The sequence below is a fragment of the Sphaerodactylus townsendi genome, linkage group LG06 (assembly GCF_021028975.2).
Source record: "Sphaerodactylus townsendi isolate TG3544 linkage group LG06, MPM_Stown_v2.3, whole genome shotgun sequence".
NCBI lineage: Eukaryota > Metazoa > Chordata > Lepidosauria > Squamata > Sphaerodactylidae > Sphaerodactylus > Sphaerodactylus townsendi.
Window position 1 is genome coordinate 39,472,595 of NC_059430.1, and position 20,513 is coordinate 39,493,107.

The following is a 20,513-nucleotide window of genomic DNA, read 5'->3' on the forward strand; positions in this document are numbered from 1 at the left end:
ACTTGAGCTGTGGAGGTTTATCTGGGGAATTTAGATTAGCCTGTGCACTCCAACACATGTCAGCTGGGTGGTCTTGGGCTAGTCACAGTTCTTCTGAACTCTCTCAGCCCCACCCACCTCACAGGGTGTTTTTTGTAAGGGGGGAAGGAGTTTGTAAGCCCCTTTGAGTATCCTACAGGAGAGAAAGGGGGGATATAAATCCAACTCTTCTTCTTTTGGACAATATAATTGCAAGGGAAGTGAGAAATTTGTTGGACCTTATAGTCTTGGCAGAGTTTGACTTTCAACACATATCAGGTTAATTGAAATCTTCTGTTATTTCTACATTTCTCCTTTCTGAAAGTTTGGTCATCTGTTCCAAGGAAGCAACATCCATGTCTTCAGTCTGACTTGGAGATCTGTAATAGACCACCACAATGACATCACTGTTGTTTCACTCCCCCTTAAATTTTATTCAAATGCTTTCAACCTGGCTCCTAGGATGTAAGTCATGTACCTGCTCACAGATGTAATCATCCCTGGCATATAATGCTACTTCTCCTCCTTTCCTATTTCTCTGAAACAGCTAATACCTCTCAATTGTTACATTGCAAGACTCATCCCACCAGGGTTCAGGAACGCCTACTGTGTCATATTTCATTTGCCATGTTAAGAGTTTAAGTTTGTCTTATTTCCCATGCTCTGTACATTAGTGCAGAAACATCTGAGACCATATCATTCCCCTTGGCTGCTTATTTAAGGCTTTTTTCCCTCACTGTTGGGTTCTTGAACTATTTGTTTAATTGTCTCTATAGCATTTGGACTCTTATGTTCAGCACTTGCTGAACTCCTGCCCTTAAGAATATTGTTTCCTTCCCCCACATAACTTAGTTTTAAGTCCTCCTGATCCTAGCAAAAATGTTTATGGTAACTGCTGTGAGATGCAACCCATCCCTTGTCAGAAGTCCATCTTCATGAACTGGCAGATTATGGTCCAAGAAGCCAAATCGTTCTCAGCAGCACCATCTGTGAAGCCAGTTGCTCACCTCTATTATTCGTCTCTCCCTGCCTGGGCTGTGTCCTTCAACTGGGAGGAGAGACAAAAATGACAACCTGTTTATTAAGGTCCTTTAACTTCCTGCCCAGAGCTTTATAATCCCTTGTGATATCCTGAAAGCTATATCTTGCAGTGTCATTGGTTTCCTCATGACCAAAAGGAAGGGATAATGGTCAGTGAGCTTGATGAGTCTTGTCATCCTCCCTGTGACATCATGGATTTTCACCCCAGGAGACAATACACCTCTCAAGACATCCTGTCAGGCCTACAAATCACTGCTTCTGTCCCCCTCAGCACCACCACCACACAGACTCAAAGTGAGGAGACATTGCGCTCGGGGTGTGTGTGCACCCTGCGCCCCTACCATAGCGCTGCCCGCCCCACCCCGCCCTCTCCATGGCTTGGCCACGCCTCTGCAGCAGCTCCACCCGGGGCATTGCCCCCCTGCCCCATGGGTGCTACATCACTGCCACCACATGTCTCCTCTGGGGATCAGCAGGGGCCATTCTATGTGCTGAATCTTCCAAGGTCACCCACACATTCTCTGAGGACTGACTCTGTTATCATGGGCCTATTCCTCATTATCACTGACAAGGGAAAGAACTTCATATTGATTTTGTAATTTTAAACTCACAGAATAATCCCTGAATCTTCTATTTCTATGTGTCGTATTCTTCCAAAAGTCTGCTTCCTGTGTTTGGAAACTGCCCTCCTCCTCAGAAACAGGCGCTGAAACAGACCTCTGGGCGCCCCCACAAATCCTGCTAAAATCTCCCACAAATGCCTGTTGGACTTCTAATCTGAGACTCACCTGAGATCACCTTCTAACCTGAGATTTTCAGAGCTGTGCAAATGTCTAGCTAAGCTAAATGTGATAAGCACAGCAGTGTTAAAGCCTCTGAACTATAGGGTACCCAGGCCAACAACCCTCTCACCTGGGCCAGGGAGGAGCCTTGTAATTCAAAGGCTCGCAGCCCCCACCTCTCAGTAGCCACAACAAAAGGCAGCAATCAACCCCAGGCAAACAGACCGTCCTCAGTCAGTAACAAACTGGCCAGCAGCTTTGTCCTCAGCTCTGTCTCCCAGCCCAGCTGACTCCATTCTGCCTCTGGCAGGGAGGAGCTTTGCAGTTCCAAGGCTCACAAGCCCCCACAGCCACAGCAGAAGGCCAGGCCATCAAACAACGCTCAGGAAAATAGACCCTCCTCACTCAGCCACAAACTAGACACACAGAGAAGCAATCAGAGACCCCTCTCCAGCAGGCCCCCAGCACCACTCTCTCAGATACAGTGTCCTCTCAGGAAATCCTCCCCATCAGCGTGGGAACAGCAGGACAAACACTCACTTGGCCAGCAGCTCTGTCCTCAGGTCTGTCTCCGAGCCCTGGGAGGAATCTTGCAATTTATGATTTGGAAATGTGATAGAAAAATATACAATAAGCTTGTGAACAATGGTAGAATTGTTTGAAGAACATAAGGAAAATGTACGTGAGATAGTCTAGAAATGCCTTTGTGCAAATTTTATGATTTAAAGATTTTAACTAATTTTATTCATTCAATAATATTAATCATAAAATTAACATCATATTAAAGTTAATATAATATAAACCCCAAACCCCAAATAATGAAGCAAAAAATAGTTTTAAGTAGGATCCACTAATTTCTCGGTCTTACAATTGCAAACAGTGCAGGGAGGGAAGTTTAGAGACTAAGTTGTGGCATCAGTTAAGATCAGATGGGGTTTTTTTTGTTTTTCTTCTTTTACTTCATTACATTACAAACAGCACAAAGGAACTCCTTTCATATTTACAGTTTACAGGTTTCAAATTTCAAGCAGAACAACAAACATTATCTGAACTGACAGAAAATACATGCACACAAAGAGAGAGCTTTTAGTCAACACACACAGAGATCTTAGTTCAACTGTCTTAACTGCTGCAAATAGAATGTTCACTCTGAAAAATCTCCCATCATGCAGTGCAGTACTTATACGGTAGAATAAAAAACTCAATTGATAGGATGTAATCAATCCCTCCAATTAGGGTAAAGGAAAGACCCAGTCAATGCTGGTACCACTCTTTGGGCGTTTCCCCACTCACCACGTTTCCCGCTATGCCGCGGGGTCATCAAAATGGATGATGCCGCGCGCTGAAGGGGCGCGACAGCGGCAGCGTCGGGGCGGCTGCGCTGTCACCGCCCCTCTCGCGGGGAGTGCCGGGGGACCCCGCGCTACTCTCCTCAAGTAGCGTGGGGCTTAAGGTAAGTGGGGAAAGGTCCTTTAACACAGTGGTTCTCAACCTGGGTGTCGGGACCCCTTTGGGGGTCGAACAACCCTTTCACAGGGGTCGCCTAAGACTCTCTGCATCAGTGTTCTCCATCTGTAAAATGGATAAATGTTAGGGTTGGGGGTCACCACAACATGAGGAACTGTATTAAAGGGTCACGCCATTAGAAAGGTTGAGAACCACTGCTTTAACACATAGTAACTCCATGTCAAGTCAGTTTTTGGGTGTCATGTTGTGGTCATACAAACATGTGGGTGTCATGTTGTGGTCATACAAACATAACCCAGAGGCAGAAAATACAAACGGAGGCACAGTGTATACAATGATAAATAATTTTGCTATTCTTTAATAATCTGGTGTCAGAAATGGCCTCCTCACCCTATCTCCGTGGTGGCGAACCTCTAGTCAAAGTCTCTTCACTGGTCCCACTTGTAGTTTATATGATCATATTTCATAGCTTTGCATGTTCTTGGTAAAGACATCATTTTGTGGTCCAAAACTTGATGCCTACTCTTTACTGTGAGGAGCTCCAAAGGCAGTCCCTTTGAAGAAGAATGCACTATAGATGTATAGCATTTTCCTATTTGTTTTATTTACAAGTACAGCACATGTGAAGGCAAAGAGGAACATAAATGACCCTTCCTAAGCTCTGACAGGGACCATACTTCACTGAGCTATTAGGGGACCATCACTGTGCAATTGTCATGCACTGGGGAACATTAACATCCTTTTGTCAATAGGCCCTGGTTCCCAGTGGATAACAGTCAATTGCCTAGGCATGCCCAAACTCATATTGATAGACCCATAGGTCCATTCATACTAATCAGGTAGTGAAGCACTATTGTAGATTCCAGGCAGGTAGTTGTGTTTTCGCAAAATAGGACAGGACTCCAGTAGAATTAAGAATAACAACATTTATTCCATCCTAAGTTTTTCTGAGAAATCATTTCAAGAAGTGGTCTGAATTTTGAAAACTTATGATGGAATATATTTTGTTACTTTTCGTGGTGCCACTGGACTCTGAAAGGCCAAATTGTGTGTCAAAAAAGCAATGAAAACTCCGCTGACTTACAGTGACCCTGTGAGGTTCAGCTTAAGCAAGAGATGTTCAGAGGTGGTTTGCCATTGCCTCCCCCTGCATAGCAACCCTGGCCTTCCTTGGTGTTCTCCCATGCCAAGTACTAACCAGAGCCAACCCTGCTTAGCTTCTAAGATCTGACCAGACCAGGCTAGCTGGGGCCATCCAACTCAGGTTCTGTGGCACTTATCAGTTGTCAAACAGTCCTGTCTTTAAAGTGGTTTGGAGGGTTTCCTTAGACAGATTTTAGTCTATCTGACTGGCCAATGAAGGACAGCTCACTGTTTGTCCATAAAACTCTCATAATTTGTTAAATGGCACTTGAAGCACCAGCTGTCATCTTATCTGTCGCTTAAGAAAAAAAAGCAAGTGAGGAAGAAGCCTCCTCCTGAGACCAAGGCCTCGCTTGCAGCCACCCCCCTCCCCAGCTCTGCAGCGCCCTGTCGACGCTCGCCTCCCCCGCCCCCTGCAAGCCGCGGGGCCTGGAAGTGCACGCGGGCGCGCTCCCTTTTGGCGCTTCGGTGCTCGCTCTCGCCTCTCGGCTGCTTCGAAGCGGGAACACGCCAGGTTGAGGCCAGCTGGAGCCTGCTGCTCTGGCTCGGGCCGGGTTTGTCTCTCGCCCTCCCGTTCTCCAGCCCACCGGGCAGCGAGTGAGCAGCGAGGCCGAGCTGCCGTGCCCTGGTAGCTCTCGACGGTCCCCCGCCCTGTTTTTGGCCTTTGCAGCGCCGCGCTTGCTCAACTGCCTCCGTGAACACGGCCCCTGCACGGCTTGCATTGGCGGGGCTCTCACCCCCCGCCGACCCACCCCCCGCCGTTTGCCGCGCTGCAATAAACTTTGGCTGCTGCGAGCCGCTGAGTGAGGGAGAAGAAGGCGGCGGCAGCCGGGTGGCGGGGCTCCTCCGAGGATGGAAGCTGGCGCCGCGTATGGAGCTGGGAAAGCCGGGGGCGCTTTCGACCCTCAGACTTTCATCCGGCAACCTCACACCATCCTCCGGATGGTTTCTTGGGTAAGAACGCTTCGGGTCTGCCTCGGGAGGGTAGTTAAGGGGTGTGTGTGTGTGTGTGAACCATCTGCGCGCTCCCTCCGAAAGGGGCTGAAGTCTGGTTTGAATGTTTTGGGTGCGGAAAGTGCATTGGTTTTGGCGAGGGCTTGGCTGGTGCTTGCGCCCCTGTCTGAGTGCAGCCCAGGCGGGCGAGAGCTGGCATTTAGCGGGGTTTACAGGAGGAGAAGGAGGAGGAAGGTCTCTCCCGGTGAGGGAAAATGCCCAAGAATGCCCAGCGTTTTAGGGCCACTGCTCGTGTTTCTCCCTTCTTCTTTAATGGGGAGCGGGGCTGTTGCCCTTCCGGTGGGGGTGGGCAGGTGCCCCCGAAGCGGTGACACGAAGCGCCGCTGCCCAGAATGACCTCTACGGTGGAAGCGAGGCGGTGCCCCTCATGGAGCCCCCAGCTCGGGTTGCTTCTCCCTTCTCCGTTTCCCGCCCCTTGCATTATTAGACAGTCCCAAGCCTGCAGTGCCATCCATGTTGATAAACCGGGGCTTTGCGGGGGAAGGGGCGACTGGCGAGTAGTTGCAATGCCAGAAGCCAGTTGAGGATGGCATTCTGAATCCCTGCCCTTCGCCGCCTGCTTTCATGGGACGAGATTATAATATAAAGCGTTTTCTTTCTTCATGGAGACCTTTCCAAAATCTCGGACAGTTTTTTTAAAAAAAGGGAATGGCTAAACTTAATCTTTAAACACGATGAACGGTCATATTTGGGTAAAAGTTGAAGGAAGGAATTGGGAATGTGACTCTGCATCATCGCCACTTTTCTAACCTTACCCTCGGCATTTGTTGTGCATGTAGGCAGGATCAGGGGCAAGGAAGGAAGGTAGATGTTCGATAAAATGCAACTCTCTTTGCTTTCAGTTCAACACATTTACCACAGTTTAATATGCAGTAATGTTCATATAACAGTGTGTCTTGTGGATGATTAAGGAAGAGGTGCAGTTGATGGGATCAGTCAGCAAGAGTCAGTGGGATCAGTCCTCTTTTTCCTGTATTTCTCTTGGGATAGCTGTCATGGGAGAAGGTTGCTTATCTGGTGGGGGAAGGCTGCTCAGCTCGTGATATTCTTGCCATGGCTGCCTATGTGCTTGTAGCATATGTAAGAAGGTCATTGGGATTAAGACAGCAGGCTGCAAACCTTGAAGCTAGAGAGGGATTTGTCTCCTAGGGGTGTTTTCAGACAAGAGAGAAGGAAGCTGCTGTGTGGTGGAGCTGATCAAGGAAAAGAGGTGCCTCTTCCTTGCATGAAAAAGTTGGATTAAATGAGATAATTTATTAAGAGACAGAAGTTTGGGGTGTGGGTGGGGTTTGCTTAGCTTGTTACAGTTTATAGGATTCAGCCAGTATAATATTTTTGCTCCCAAGTAGCTTATTTCATGAGTACTATGTTTGTGTGAGTGCCCATTATTGTCAGTCCCTCCCTTGCTGCATATGACTTTGGGACTGGTGTTGGGAGAAGAGTGGGTGAGCCTTACTGAATTCCAGCAGTGCCTTAGGAAGATGGAGGATGACTTAGTATCTCCTGGTGAGTTTGTTTTACAGCATAGCACAATACACCAGAGTTCCTTTACCAGAGGACATAAGTTTCCCAGCTTGTATCTGCCACTGCAGTCTCTCACGACTTATTGGAAAAACCATTTTGTTGCATGAGCCATTGAAATCTGAATTAGGAAGGCAGCAGAGAGCACAGGCAGTAATGCAGCATTCATGGTCCCTGTGATATAACAGTAGATGGACGTTTCTGCCCTTAATAAACTGGGACAAAACCTTCTCCCCGTTGGAAGCTGGCCCTTTCCTTCTGTTGCTGCAGGGCTTCCTAAGGACAAGAGAAGAAAGAGAGGGTTTCTGCAGTGTGCTGCTTTTTTGCCTCAGAATGCCACTTTATTGGCTTTCTTTGAGATGAGATGACCTTTCAGCTCCAGAAAGACAGCCAGCATCCAAAATTTTCTTGGATGTGCTCCTGTTTCCCCAGAGCACCAACTGTCAATTGCATCTTGACCTTGGAAGTGACTTTCAGCCTTATTACATCCAGAGTCCACTCCAGGAGCATCCATCTGAGCACATGGTAGTAATGACAGTGTGGTGCTTGTGGATGTCCTGTGTGCTGTTGTACAACTGAACTCTTTCTGATTTGAAAAGGAAAAAAAAGTTAGATTTATATAATATAAGGTATATTTCTTCAGAGATTTTCAAATGGGAAAAACAGCCAAGCCTGTGCATACTTACCGGGAAATAAAACATGCTGACATTTATTCCCAAGGATTGCAAGTAAATGCTTTGTATGCTTACTCAGAAGTAAGTATCACTATTTTCAGTTGGATTTACTTCTAAGTGTTCATAAGGTATAACTGTCCATTGATTAAAAGCATTTGGGATCAAAAAGTGGTTAACTTGACAGTCCTGGGAATTGGTTCCTTTGCATATTGAAACCAGGGATTTACTGTACAAATTTATGTGTGTATTGTAGCATCCATGTTCTGAGAAAATAAAAAGAATTTGGATTTATACCACACTGTTCTCTCCTGTAAGGCGACTTACATACTCCTGCCCTTTCCCTCACACAACATACACCTTGGAGGTAGGTGGGGCTGAGAGAGTTACAAAGAACTGTGGCTAGCCCAATGTCACCCAGCAGGCTTCATGTGTAGGGATGGGGTAACAAACCTGGTTCACCAGATTAGAGTCTGCTGCTCATGTGGAAATGTGGGGAATCAAAGCCGGCTCTCCAGATTAGAGTCCACTATTATTAACCACTGCACGCTGTCTCTGTGAGAGGGTAATTTAGAATTTCTCTGCTTGCTTTGAACTGAGAGTCAGTAGAGCTTTTTTATAAAGTACTACCGGTAGTAAGTGAAGGTTGCATGGTGAGCAGGTTTAGTTATCTGCTGCTCCAGCTGCTAGGCCTCAAAAAGGGAATGAATGAATGGTTAACTTAAACCAGGAGTGAGCTCAGGAGCCTCATGTGGTTCATTGACATGCCACCTGTGCCTCCTCTGAGCACTGTTTCCCAATGTGGCACACACTTCAGGCTTCCAGGAATTGAGCAAGGTCTTGGCAATCTTACTGTCTTGCCCAACCTGTTGAGCTTCTCACAAGAATGCGAAGAGAGAAGCCCTTCCCCCCTCACTCCACATATACAAGGGTTGGCTAAGGTCTAGCCATGACGGGGAGAGACAGGCACAGTAGTACTCTAGTAATTTAAAAGGTTATATTTATATGCATATAATAGTAATAGCTATATCTTATTGTGTGTTTTGTGGAGTGGTACATAGGGCACACAATAGTTATGTGGCTGCTTCAATGGGTGGTACTTGCAAAGTGGTTCAGCACTGCTATAAACTGTCTGCGCAACAGGTAATCTTGGCCTCACCCAAGATGGTGCCAGTTGAAAGTTGAGGGAAGATTAGTTTGCCTTTATTTATCCACATGCAGAACACCTAACCCTGAGGCAACTCAACTGTTTTTGGCCACAGAGGTCTGTGGTTTTCTCTTGCCTCATCTTAATTCCAGCGAGTATGTGGTTTCATTCCATTTATTTGAAACAGCTTGAGTTCCTGGTTGTCTGAAACTGACTCCTATTTGCCAAATAAGACCTGGCAAGCAGCTATTTCCAGGTCTGAATTAGAACAGGCAAGTCAGCAGTCTGTGAAGAGTTGCAGGAAGAGCAACAATTTAGAAATCTTCTGCATCTCATGGTTTTCTTACGATCTCAGGAGCTGATACATACTTCTTTTTTTCCATCCCTTTAACTGGCTCATGACTGATAGTATTGTGTGTCTCCTGCAGCATATTTATTTTTTATTTATTTAGAGAATTTGTAACCTAGCTTTCTTCCACAACAGGGCCCCCATTTTCATATGTCATGGCCACGTGTATCAGGAGGCTGACAATTGCATTTATCATGAGTGTATTTTGCAAGCATATACAGCAAACTGACCACTGGGGTTTCCTGTGTTCTGGTTCATACATGCTGTAGTGCATCATGCAAAATATGTTCAGACAATATGAGGACCACATGTTTTGGGAGTGTGTTCATGATACGTGCGCTTGTCAGCTTTCTTGTGCACACAGTATAACCTCTTCAAAGGGCTTAAGTCTTTGGTTTGTTTTTTAAAAGACTAATTGCAAAGTCACTTTTCTGCATGCGGGGAGTCTCTTGAGTATGTAAGAGGCCTCTTTCTAATTTCTTGGTAGTCTGGTTCTGCTGCTTTTGTGATGGGTGCAAGTTACACATAGTGATGCCATCCATTTTAGGGTCATTTTGATCCATGACCAGTGGTAATCTGCATTCATATGTATAAGGTCAAATGGATATTTCTGCCTGTAAGTGGAGTTAGAAGAGTTATTCATGCAAATTTTGTGTCCCGAGGAGGAGAGTAATGACTGCAGTCATGGGAAGATTATTCTCAGTTTCTGTCTTCCTCTTTACGATATTAAGTCTGAAAGGCAAAGTGTCCTTTAAGCTTTAAAGCGAGCCTTTCCTCTCATTAGCAAATGAAAACAATCATTGTGTTGAGATGTGCCTGTTTCATGTTGTTCAGGTTTTCCAGATTGCCTTGGGAGCTGTTGATTCTATAGGCAGTTGCACTGTTCCATTTAAAATAGTTAAATAGCTTCAGGGTGTTCCTTTGCTTTAACAATGCGGGCTTTGGAAATGTCATATGGTAAAGAAAACTATCAAATAAGATAACCATTTGTGACTAGAGAACAAATACAACGTGAACCCTGATGTGTAGCTGTCACTGTTTTTCATTAGCCAGTTCCTGTCGCTTTAAAAGTTGCTCCAGAACAAATGCTTCAGTCCTGTACACATTTATGTGTTAAGTGCTGCTTCTGATTTATGATGGTCGTATAAATTAATGACCTCCCAAACATCCTATCCTGAACAGCCTTACCCAGTTGGTTATTGTGGGTTTTCTGGGCTGTGTGGCCATGGTCCGGTAGATCTTGTTTCTAACATTTCACCTACATCTGTGGCTGACATCTTCAGAGGTGTATCACAGAGAGAAGTCTGTTAACACTGTGTCCAGTATGTAACACAGTGTGGACTCAGGGTGTAATAGACTTCTCTCTGTGATACACCTCTGAAGATGCCAGCCACAGATGCAGAGGAAACATTAGGAACAAGATCTAGCAGGCCACAGCCTCACAACCTGGAAAACCCACAACAACCAGTTGAATCTGGCTGTGAAAGCGTTCGACGAGCCTTACCCAGGTCTTGCAAAGTAGAGGCCATGTCTTCCATTATTAAGTAAATCTACCTCATCACAGAAAGTCTTCCTCTTTTTCTTCAGCCTTCGGCTTTTCCCATTTGCATTGTCTTTTCCAGTAAGTCTTGCCTTCTCACTTACTTGTGTATAAATCAGAGGCGTTCCTCCCATTGGGCAAAGTGGGCAGATGCCCAGGGCGCACCCTTGTGGTGGGTGCCAAAAATGCAGGTTCATTTGTGGGTTTTCTATTTTCAGTGTTTTTTCCTGTTTTTGGCCTGCAGGGGGTGCTATTTTTAGGCTGGCAGCACCAAAATTTCAGAGATGTTTTGGGAGACTCTCCTGATGATACCACCCAGGTTTGGTGAAGTTTGGTGTAGGGAGTCCAAAGTTATGGACCCCCAAAAGGGGTGCCCCATCTCCCATTGTTTCCAATGGAAACTAATAGTTGATGGAGCTATCCTTTTGAGGATCCATAACTTTGGATCCCCTCACTTCACTAAACTTAGGAGGTATCATCAGGTTAGTTTCCTGCTGATACCACCCAGGTTTGGTGAGGTTTGGTTCAGGGGGTCAAAAGTTATGGACCCCCAAAGGGGGTGCCCCATCCCCCATTGTTTCCAATGGGAGCTAATAGGAGATGGAGGCTACACCTTTAAGGGTCCATAACTTTGGACCCCTGAACCAAACTTCACCAAACCTAGGTTGTATCATCATTAGGATCTCACGAAGATACTCTGAAATTTTGGTTCTTCTATCTTAATAATTGCACCCCTGAAAGCAGGCACCCCCTAAATTTCCCCAGATTCTCCTTTTAAAACCACTCCCTTCCTGCCAATGCTTGTTTTCTTTCTTTCTTTTATTCTCTCAATGCCTAATAAAGGTTGTTGTTATTATTATTATTATTAAATCCACCCCCCTCGACATGGATTTAAAGGGAGAATCTGAGGTCCCCAGTTTAAACATTGAAAGTGATGTTGTTTCAGGGGGGAGAAGAATCCTCCCCAAAATAGCATCACTTTCAATGTTGTTTAAACTGGGGACCCCAGATTCTCCCTTTAAGGTGGATTTAAAAGGAGAATCTGGGCTCCCTAGTTTAAACACCATTGAAAATGATGCTGTTTGGGGGTGGATTCCAGCATCACTTGTTTAAACTAGGGAGCCCAGATTCTCCTTTTAAATCCACCTGTAGAGAGAGGAAAGGAATCTAAGGGTCCCCAGTTTGGTAAATAACTTTATTGAAATTGATTCCTGTTTCCCCAATTAAGAGTGACTGGATACAACACCATAAAATGTTTTCATAGCAGTAATAAAACATTTTGAAAGCATTTTGAAAATGTTTTCAAAAAAATTATTTCTGCTGTGTGGCATGGCCCATTGCTGTGTTCAGATTTGTGAGTTGGGGCATGTTCTATAATGTGATGGTGACTTTGAAACGACCTGGTGGAAAAAATCATTGTTTGGTCATGGTGGGGGAGAGTGGCTGCCCATGGGGGAGGCATCAAACGCAGGTTTTGCCCAGGGCTCCAGTTTGCCTAGGTACGCCACTGGTATAAATAATATTTAAATAAGCAAGGTCATTTGGAACATAAATAAATTGAATGGCATTGCAGTACAAGGGTACAGTTCCTTGTTCTTTTTTTCTTGGCAGGGCTTTTCTAAAATTTAAGTGATAGGCAGAGAGATTCAGTAGTTGAAATACATATGAATTGGGGCAGAGGGGAGAGGTTTTCTCCTTTTACTGCATCTCCTTGTTACAAAAAGGAAGTTCATCTGCTTAGAACACTACTGCCCTCCCAGGAAAAGAAGAGGGCAGCTTTACTCATTCATCTCTCTTTCATCTTCAACGTTACTTGTATGCTTGTTTCTAGATATATCAGTGGATCTGTCACTGCTGGTAAGTCAGCAGTAATCTGCGTCATGCATTCCCATTTTGTTACTATTACATGCTATCATGAGATCTTTCTTTTGACTTTTTTTTTAAAAAAAGCTCTTAGGAAGGAAGTATCTTGTGAGCAGGAAGAAGCTGACTGGAAATCTTAATAACTTCATGCTAATAATTAAAAACATAAATACATAGGAATGTGAGGCAGTATATAACAAAGCAGATCTAGCTCTATGCAATATGTAGAAGTAACAAGCAGGGGTACATTTTTTTGGGGGGGTGCAACGGAGATGTTCCTCTGAGAAATTACTCCAAAATAAGGTTTTATCTGAAGCTGAATTGCGGTAGAAATGTGGTGGGGGAGCTACACTGTGAATTACATGCGAGTCGTGGTAGCACTGTGAATTACATGCGAGTCGTGGTAGTAAACCCTGTTTACTTCAGGCAATATATAAATGCAGGTAAACATTAATGTGAAAGGGGTTCATTCTCTTTCTATAAATATACTAGGAATAATGGATGCAACCTGAGCTGCCTCATAGAAATACTGTGTCAAGAAATGTTAAGCAAGGCCAGTTTTCAAAGCATTCTTATAAAGTCCAGTGGCACTTTCAACATTAGCAGAATTTATTCCAGCATAAGATTCTGTGAGTAAAAGATGCACAGGCTTTCTGTTACATAGATATCTATCAGTGTTTTGAAAAACTGGCCTTGCTTAAAATTTCTTTTAAAAATCAAGATTGCTCTTGTTTTTTAGGAGTGAATCAGAATCAGGTCTCCATAGAGGCCTAGAGAGACCTGGGCCATTACCAGCTTTAAAAGTATCTAAATGTAAAAAAAAAATGACAAATCAAAACAAAGTGAGGAATCAAAAAAGAAAATGAGATATAATGTGATTTTTTGTGATTTTTCTAGCTTTTTCCTGTTCAAATGCACTAAGTTATTGAGACAGTTATAGTGCATCATGACAGTTGGTATTCAACACAGCAAAATAATTCAAATATTCTTGCTTTTTACCAGATCACATTACTAATTCGCAACTGAAAAATAAGGGAATATATCACATTTTGGTCTGACAGGGATGCCCATAAAAACAAGCTGGGCGATTTATCAAATACCCCCCCCCCCTAAAAATTGCAAATGTCTAATTTGAGGTCCAACCTAGGGCTGCTGACATTGGCCTTGGAAATTCCGGGAGATGTGGGGACGGGGCCTTTGGAGGGGCAAGGGTCTTCCTGCCAACTGCCATTTTCTCCATGGGAATAAATATCTGCCTTCTGGAGATCAGTTGCAATTCTGGGAGGGGATCCACCTGTAAACTGGCAACCCTGTGCTTAGGCCAGATGACCCCTCCTTCCCTTTGGGGCTGCCTAGAGGGCAGTAATTGATTAGAAGCTGCTTGGCCTGTGTCCAGGTTGCAGTGACACGTGCAATTGTGCCTTCTGGGATTTGTTTCTTTGATGGCTCAAACGTTCTCTAAGGGTCTCAACCTTTTTTGTTGCTGCATTCGAGAGCATAGGCCAGTTTCCCAGGTGCAGTCAGATACGTATACCTTCAGAGGTCCTCAGATTAAAAAGAGAAGCAAAGCAACCTATTCTCAGTGTATAAAATCAGTGTAGAAATCTGCATCAAAATTAAGGGAATTCAGAGAGAGTGTGTCTAGGTTTAGTGAAATTAGGTAGAACAGTGTTTCTCTGTCTCTGGGCGATGAATATCCTTAAGGGCTGCTCAAGGCGGGTATGTTAGGCCATTAGCATCCATAGCAACAGTGAAACGTACCTCAGTCCTGGCCTTTGCAAAGCATTTTGCCAGCTATATGTCTCCTGATGCTTCCAGTTCGTAGGCTTAACGAGTGATAGCTAGCAAAGAAAACATTTTCAGTTAAGAAATAATATCTGTCAGCCTTTCATGTATGAACTACCCTGTGATGCAGAAGTGGCCTATAGGGATTCTCTGTGAGATTGCATACATGAATACAGAGATGGCAGATTAAACTGTGGTTTTTGAACTTACCTGGGGGGGGGGTTAATTGTTCTGTTCTTGTGTTCATTTTCATGCTTTGAAGTGGCCCCTCGTTCATTTGTCAGGGAAAAGCAGTGAAACAGTTCTTGCTGCTGACATTTAAACAGACCATGAAGAGATTGGAGAGATGCATTGGGGGGAGGGGGAGAGCAGGCACAGGCTGTCCAAATGCAGAGGCTGTGTGCATGTGTGCGCGCACACACACACACAATGGCAAAACAACATTAGGTACTACTGCAGGAATAATTCAGAGGCAATTACATTATTTCTGTTCGTATATTCCACAGAATCACAAGAAATAGATGTCAAGCTCTGTTATGGTGATTTCAAGAGATGCAGAAACGGTTATACTCTAGTGGAGATGAGTATCATGGGAAAGATTATGTGCTCTTCATTCTGTATTCAAGAACAGTCATTGCTTAAGACAAGCTGAAATTCATCGAAGTTTTTTCTGGGATAGAGATGCAGGAGAAGACTCTCTCTGCTGGATTCCTGCCTGTCATACAGCAGATAGGTTCCTTCTACACATACAGAATAATGCACTTTCAGTCCACTTTCACAATTGTTTGCAAGTGGATTTTGCTATTCCGCACAGCTGCAAAGTACATTGAAAGTGGATTGAAACTGCATTATTCTGCATGTGCGGAAGGGGCCATAGAGATGCAGGATCAGTACTTCACATCTTTGAAGCTATCAGTGCTGGGACAGTACTGCTTCTTGCTTTGTAGAACAAGTACATGTGTTCTCTCTCCTGTTCTGTGTCATGATTTACACCAATTATCTGCAGCCATCGGTGTGAGGAACTAATATTTGGTTGTAACTTTTCAGACAAATATACTTGTATTGAATATGACTTGAAGTATAGGGTCGGCAACCTGTGCTACAGTGGTGCTTGTTTGGATCAATTTAACTTAGGGACACAGGAGGAGAGAGATGCAGTCTAGTAGATGTGAGTTGGTCACATATCTTGGTAGGATAATCAGTGTCTGCTTTTGGGAAAGTAAAGTGCCAAATAGTTTAATAGGGACCACTACGCGCCGCGCACCGAGAGCGAGAAGACCTTCGGCTTCCCACTGGAGCTGGTGCTGCAGCCGCATGACGAGCGTGTCCTGGTGGCCTTCGGGCAGCGTGACGGCGTCCGCGTGGGCCATGCCGTGCTGGCCATCAACGGCCTGGAGGTCAACAGGCGCCTGACAGCCGATGGGCACAACATGCTGGAGTTCCTGAGCAGCCCGGCCAACTTCCCCGTGGCCATCTGCTTTGGCCGCCTGTGGCTCTCCTCCAACAAGAAGCTCATGCTGGACTCCATGTTCCACTCTGATCAAATTTGTGGTTCTCGCTGACCCACGGCAGTCGGGGATAGACTCCCTGTTGCGCAAGATCTATGAAATTTATTCAGACTTTGCTATCAAGAACCCGTTCTATTCCTTGGAGATGCCAATCAGATGTGATCAGCACCTGAAATTAGCACTGGAAGTAGCAGAAAGCAGGACCATTTGGACCTATAGGACAGATTTTTCCTGTTTCAGCATCCTATGGGATTCTTTCCAGCATGACTGGGTCAGAAAAAGGTTTACGGGCAAGTTGTCTTCCTGGCTGTTCTCCACACTGATTTTCAGCTAAAGTCACCCTTGATGAGAATGGTCAGATCCAGGGGAAGCTGCAAGCTGAGTTACGTTATTTCCTGGGGCTTGCTGATATAGGTGTGTGCATATATGTGTTTCTCCTGGACCCTGAAAGTTGTGTCTTAGGACCTCTGCTGAAGTATGAGCATGAATGGCTATGGATCACGATAAGGACGTTCTGAGAGAAGCTCAAATGATGATCATAATAAATCGTGCTCCTACAAATGCAATAGTAAAATATATATTCTGGAAGAAAGTCTGTTTCTGGTTCTCCAGCAATATACCAAATTTGCAGCTGTAAATGTCTAAAGACCCAAAAAGGCTGGGGGGGGGGGGGATCTTTGTCTAGATGATTGTTGAATTTTTTTCCTTTGGACTTTGAAACATTTCCCCCCTCCTCCATCTCAGCTTCCCTTTTATATTTGCCAATTGGTTCCTCAAATGAAAGAAAAGCTTTTGCTTTATTCTGTCTGAAGTGGATTTGATTATAAATCCTGTGAGAAATATTATGTAACAGAACAATTTCCTTTTTATAACTGAATTTAAAAAGGAGCAGGGGAGAGTGAAAGAGGCAGCGTAGCAGCCTCGTGACTGAAGGAGATCATGGGGTGTTGAAGGGCTGTAAGCGGAGAGAGGAATGCAGACATTCTTCAGTTGAAAACAAGGAGACCTTCCTAAATTAAGTAGCAAGATGCTGAGGCACTGTGACAGTTTTCCTTGTATGGTGTTCAAGAAACACTAATGGGCATCACATGCTACTCAGGAGGTTATAATAGATGGCAGGAAATGGGCATCACCATGGAAGCATCACATGGTCTGTGGTACAGATGACTCCTCCCCCCATCCAGCTTATCGTGGGGCCCAAAAAGCAATTGCTGGGGCAGGCCTTGAATGCTGAAATCTGACTTAGTGAAGAAAATATCTGCTGGGTGTGGCTAAAGTGCCATCAAGTTGCAGCTGACTTATGGTGACCCTGTAGTGTTTTACAGGCAAGAGACTAATACAGGTGGCTTGCCATCACTTTGTTCTGCATAATTACTTTGAAATTCCTTGGTGGTTTTTTCATCCAAATACTAACCAAGTCCAGCCCTGCTGAACTTCTGAAAGCTGATGAGATTGGGCTAGCTTTGGCAATCCAAGTCAAGGTGAAGTACCTACTGAAGGTTATTAAACTGGATAGAGTCTGGACAACATTTGCAGTGGCCAGGGCTTGCAACTTGTCCTGTGCAATGTGTGACATTGCCTGTGGCTGTCATTGATTCTCTCCTCCCAGCCCATTACAGTCTTGGCAGTCTGTTTCTGCTCTCAATCATGGAAACAGAATACATTTTGAAAAATAAGTAAACGTATTTAAATAGAGAACATTTTACAAACAATTCAGTCCCTCTTCACTAAAGTGGTGAGAATTTGCATGGGCTTAGTGCTTACCAGAGTTGGTGAGCTTTGAAAGAGAGAACACTGGTGATCCATAGGGTTTGCTTTATTTACACATATACAGGTAGAGCCCAGGTGGAGGCACAGAGGCACTGCTGCAAAGTAGCAGATGACCTACCTCACATCATATGCTCAGAGAGAGAGAGGGAGAAAAAGATCCTGTTGTATATTAAGTCTCTTCCAACTGATGTTGAACCAATAAATTAATGACCTCCAAAACTTTCCATCATTGACAGCTTTGCTTAGATCTTGCAAACTGAGGGCCAACGTTCCTCTATTGAGTCAATCCACCTCATATTGGGTCTTCCTCTTTTCCTGCTGCCTTAATTTTTTTCTAGCATTATTGTCTTTTCCAGTGAGTCTTCTCATAATGTGATCAAAGTACAATAGCCTCAGTTTAGTCATTTTAATTTCTAGGAAGATTTCAGACTGGATTTCATCAAGAGCCCACTTACTTGTCTTTCTGGCAATCTATAGTATCCATAAAACTCTTCTCCAACGCCACTTTTCTAATGAATCAACTTTCTTCCCATCAGATATCTGTTGTCTAGCTTTCACATCCATACCTAGTAATGGAAAATACTATAGTACTAATTATCCTGCTCTTGGAGCAGCAGTGGTGTAGGAGGTTAAGAGCTCGTGTATCTAATCTGGTGGAACCTGGTTTGATTCCCAGCTCTGCCACCTGAGCTGTGGAGGCTTATCTGGAGAATTCAGATTAGCCTGTACACTCCCACACATGCCAGCTGGGTGACCTTGGGCTAGTCACAGCTTCTCGGAGCTCTCTCAGCCCCACCCACCTCACAGGGTGTTTGTTGCGAGGGGGGAAGGGCAAGGAGATTGTAAACCCCTTTGAGTCTCCTACAGGAGAGAAAGGGGAGATATAAATCCAAACTCTTCTTCTTCTTCTTCTTCTTGGTCACCAGCAACATATCCTTACCTTTAAGGATCTTTTCAAACTCCTTCATAGCTGCCATTTCCAGTCTATTGCGCCCCCTCAGAGAGCTTCATCCAGCTCATGGCAGTGGCTGTCTGCTTCCCTCCTCCATCTCCTCCAATATTCCAACTCCTTTGTTCACCACTTTTCTCCAGAGGCGTAGCTGGGCCAAACTGCGCCTGGTGTGCATACTATATTTTCTGCCCCCCCCCCATGCGGCGCCTCCCCTCCCCCCTTCCCACACTTACCTTAGTTCCTTTTCTTTTTGAGAACTTTTTCAGGCTGCAAAAGGCCTGTTCTAAGAGTAAAAGCTTGACCTGATGGGAACCTTCTATACTTCCCAAGGAGACCTTGGCAGTGGGAGCCCCAAGGTCTCCCTGGGAACCATAGTCTGGATCAGGCTTGTTTTACTGGAGAGAACAGGAGTCTTTGGAGAACCCTGAAAAAGATTCTCAAAAAAGGAAGTTGGAACTAAGGTAAGTCGAAGGGTGACTGCGCAGGGGAAATGGGGAGCGGTCTTGGGGCGATTTTCTGTGCCCCCAGGCATGCGCCTGGTGCATGGCGCACCCCCCTGTCCCCTTGTAGCTTTGCCACTGCTTTTCTCTATAAAGTGGCTAACAGCATCCCCCCCTTTCTTCATTTTATCTTCACAACTATTCGATGAGATAGGTTAGACTAAGTGTATTTGACTGGCTCAGGACTTCCCTTGAAGAATAGGACTTTGTACCTAGGTCTTGCAGATCCTAATTTAGCACTTCAACCACTTCTCTGATGCAGACGTGCTCCTACTTGCTCCCTTCATCCAAAAAGGATTGCTTGCCCAGAGCCACCAGTATCCACTGAGGGGTTATCTAAAACTGTTAAGCAATGTGGGTTTCCATTCGAATTGTCTTGTAGGATAGACTACTGGTGATCAGAAGCAAAGCTCATTATGTAATCAAAAGCAAGGAACATGTAGACCAGGAACCCCCAACCTTTTTGAGCCTGTGGACTTTTGTTGGCTTTTATCTGTTTAGTGCATCTAAATTTTATTTTATTTTAATTGAATTCAATTCTATATTTTAGGTGTCTTTTTTATTATAAATAACCTGCAAATTCTGAAACAAAAGGAAAGAGAAATAAGAAACATACACAGTCACTGCATGCACACAAAAATGTTGGTCAGTATATATACAGTGGAAATATGAATGTTTTCAGTGTATATTTCATTATATTATAAGAGCCAGTGTGGGGAAGTGGTTGAGAGCTGTGGACTTTAATCTGGGGAACTGGGTTTGATTCCTCACCCTTCTACACGAGTGAAAGTCTCTAATCTGATGAACTGGGCTTGTTTCCCCACCCCTACATATGCTGCCTACTGGGTGACATTGATAGATCAGAGTTCTCTCAGAACTCTGTCAGCCCCACCTACCTCATAAGGTGTCTGTTGTGGGAGGGGAAGAGAAGGCCACTTTGAGACTCCTTTAGGTAGACAAAAGCGGCGTACAATACCCCCCCCCCCAACTCTTCTTTAATAGTATGTTTATAGATGATTTTAAAAAGGAAGCCAGGTACTTGAACAGCACATACACTGTGGATATAGAATATTCAGGAGATGAAGAGCTGCTTTATTTTTTGCGGAACAGTTATGTTTACCCTGACTATTGCAATGTGTATTACTATTATTTCATGCATTAAATGTATAAAGCAGGAGGCACAGATGTATAGTCCTAAATACACAGGAGTTATAGCTGATCAAGTACCTCTTGTCGCCCCCCCCCCCCCCCGACTAATTTCTGGACTTTATTGTTGCTGTCCTTGAGAGTTGGTGTTCCATAGTAGTTAGAGTGTCAGACTAGGTACAGGAGTCTGCAACCTGTGGCTCTCCAGATGTTCGTGGACTACAAATCCCATCAGCCCCTGCCAGCATGGCCAAGTGGCCGTGCTGGCAGGGACTGATGGGATTTGTAGTCCATGA

General features: G+C 44.7%; 1 protein-coding gene and 1 pseudogene across 2 annotated transcripts in view; both read left to right on the forward strand.

Moving 5' to 3' along the window:
• The first annotated feature begins 4,916 nt into the window (after nucleotides 1-4,916).
• The window catches only part of SYNGR1 (synaptogyrin 1), a 39,045-nt gene continuing 23,448 nt past the window's right edge, over nucleotides 4,917-20,513 (forward strand). For both annotated transcript variants that reach the window (XM_048501927.1, XM_048501928.1), the window contains exon 1: nucleotides 4,917-5,405. In XM_048501927.1, the coding sequence (XP_048357884.1) occupies nucleotides 5,304-5,405 (102 nt within the window). In that variant the 5' untranslated portion in view covers nucleotides 4,917-5,303. The remainder of the gene's footprint in view (nucleotides 5,406-20,513) is intronic.
• Nucleotides 6,878-16,172, forward strand: LOC125434554 (annotated as a pseudogene).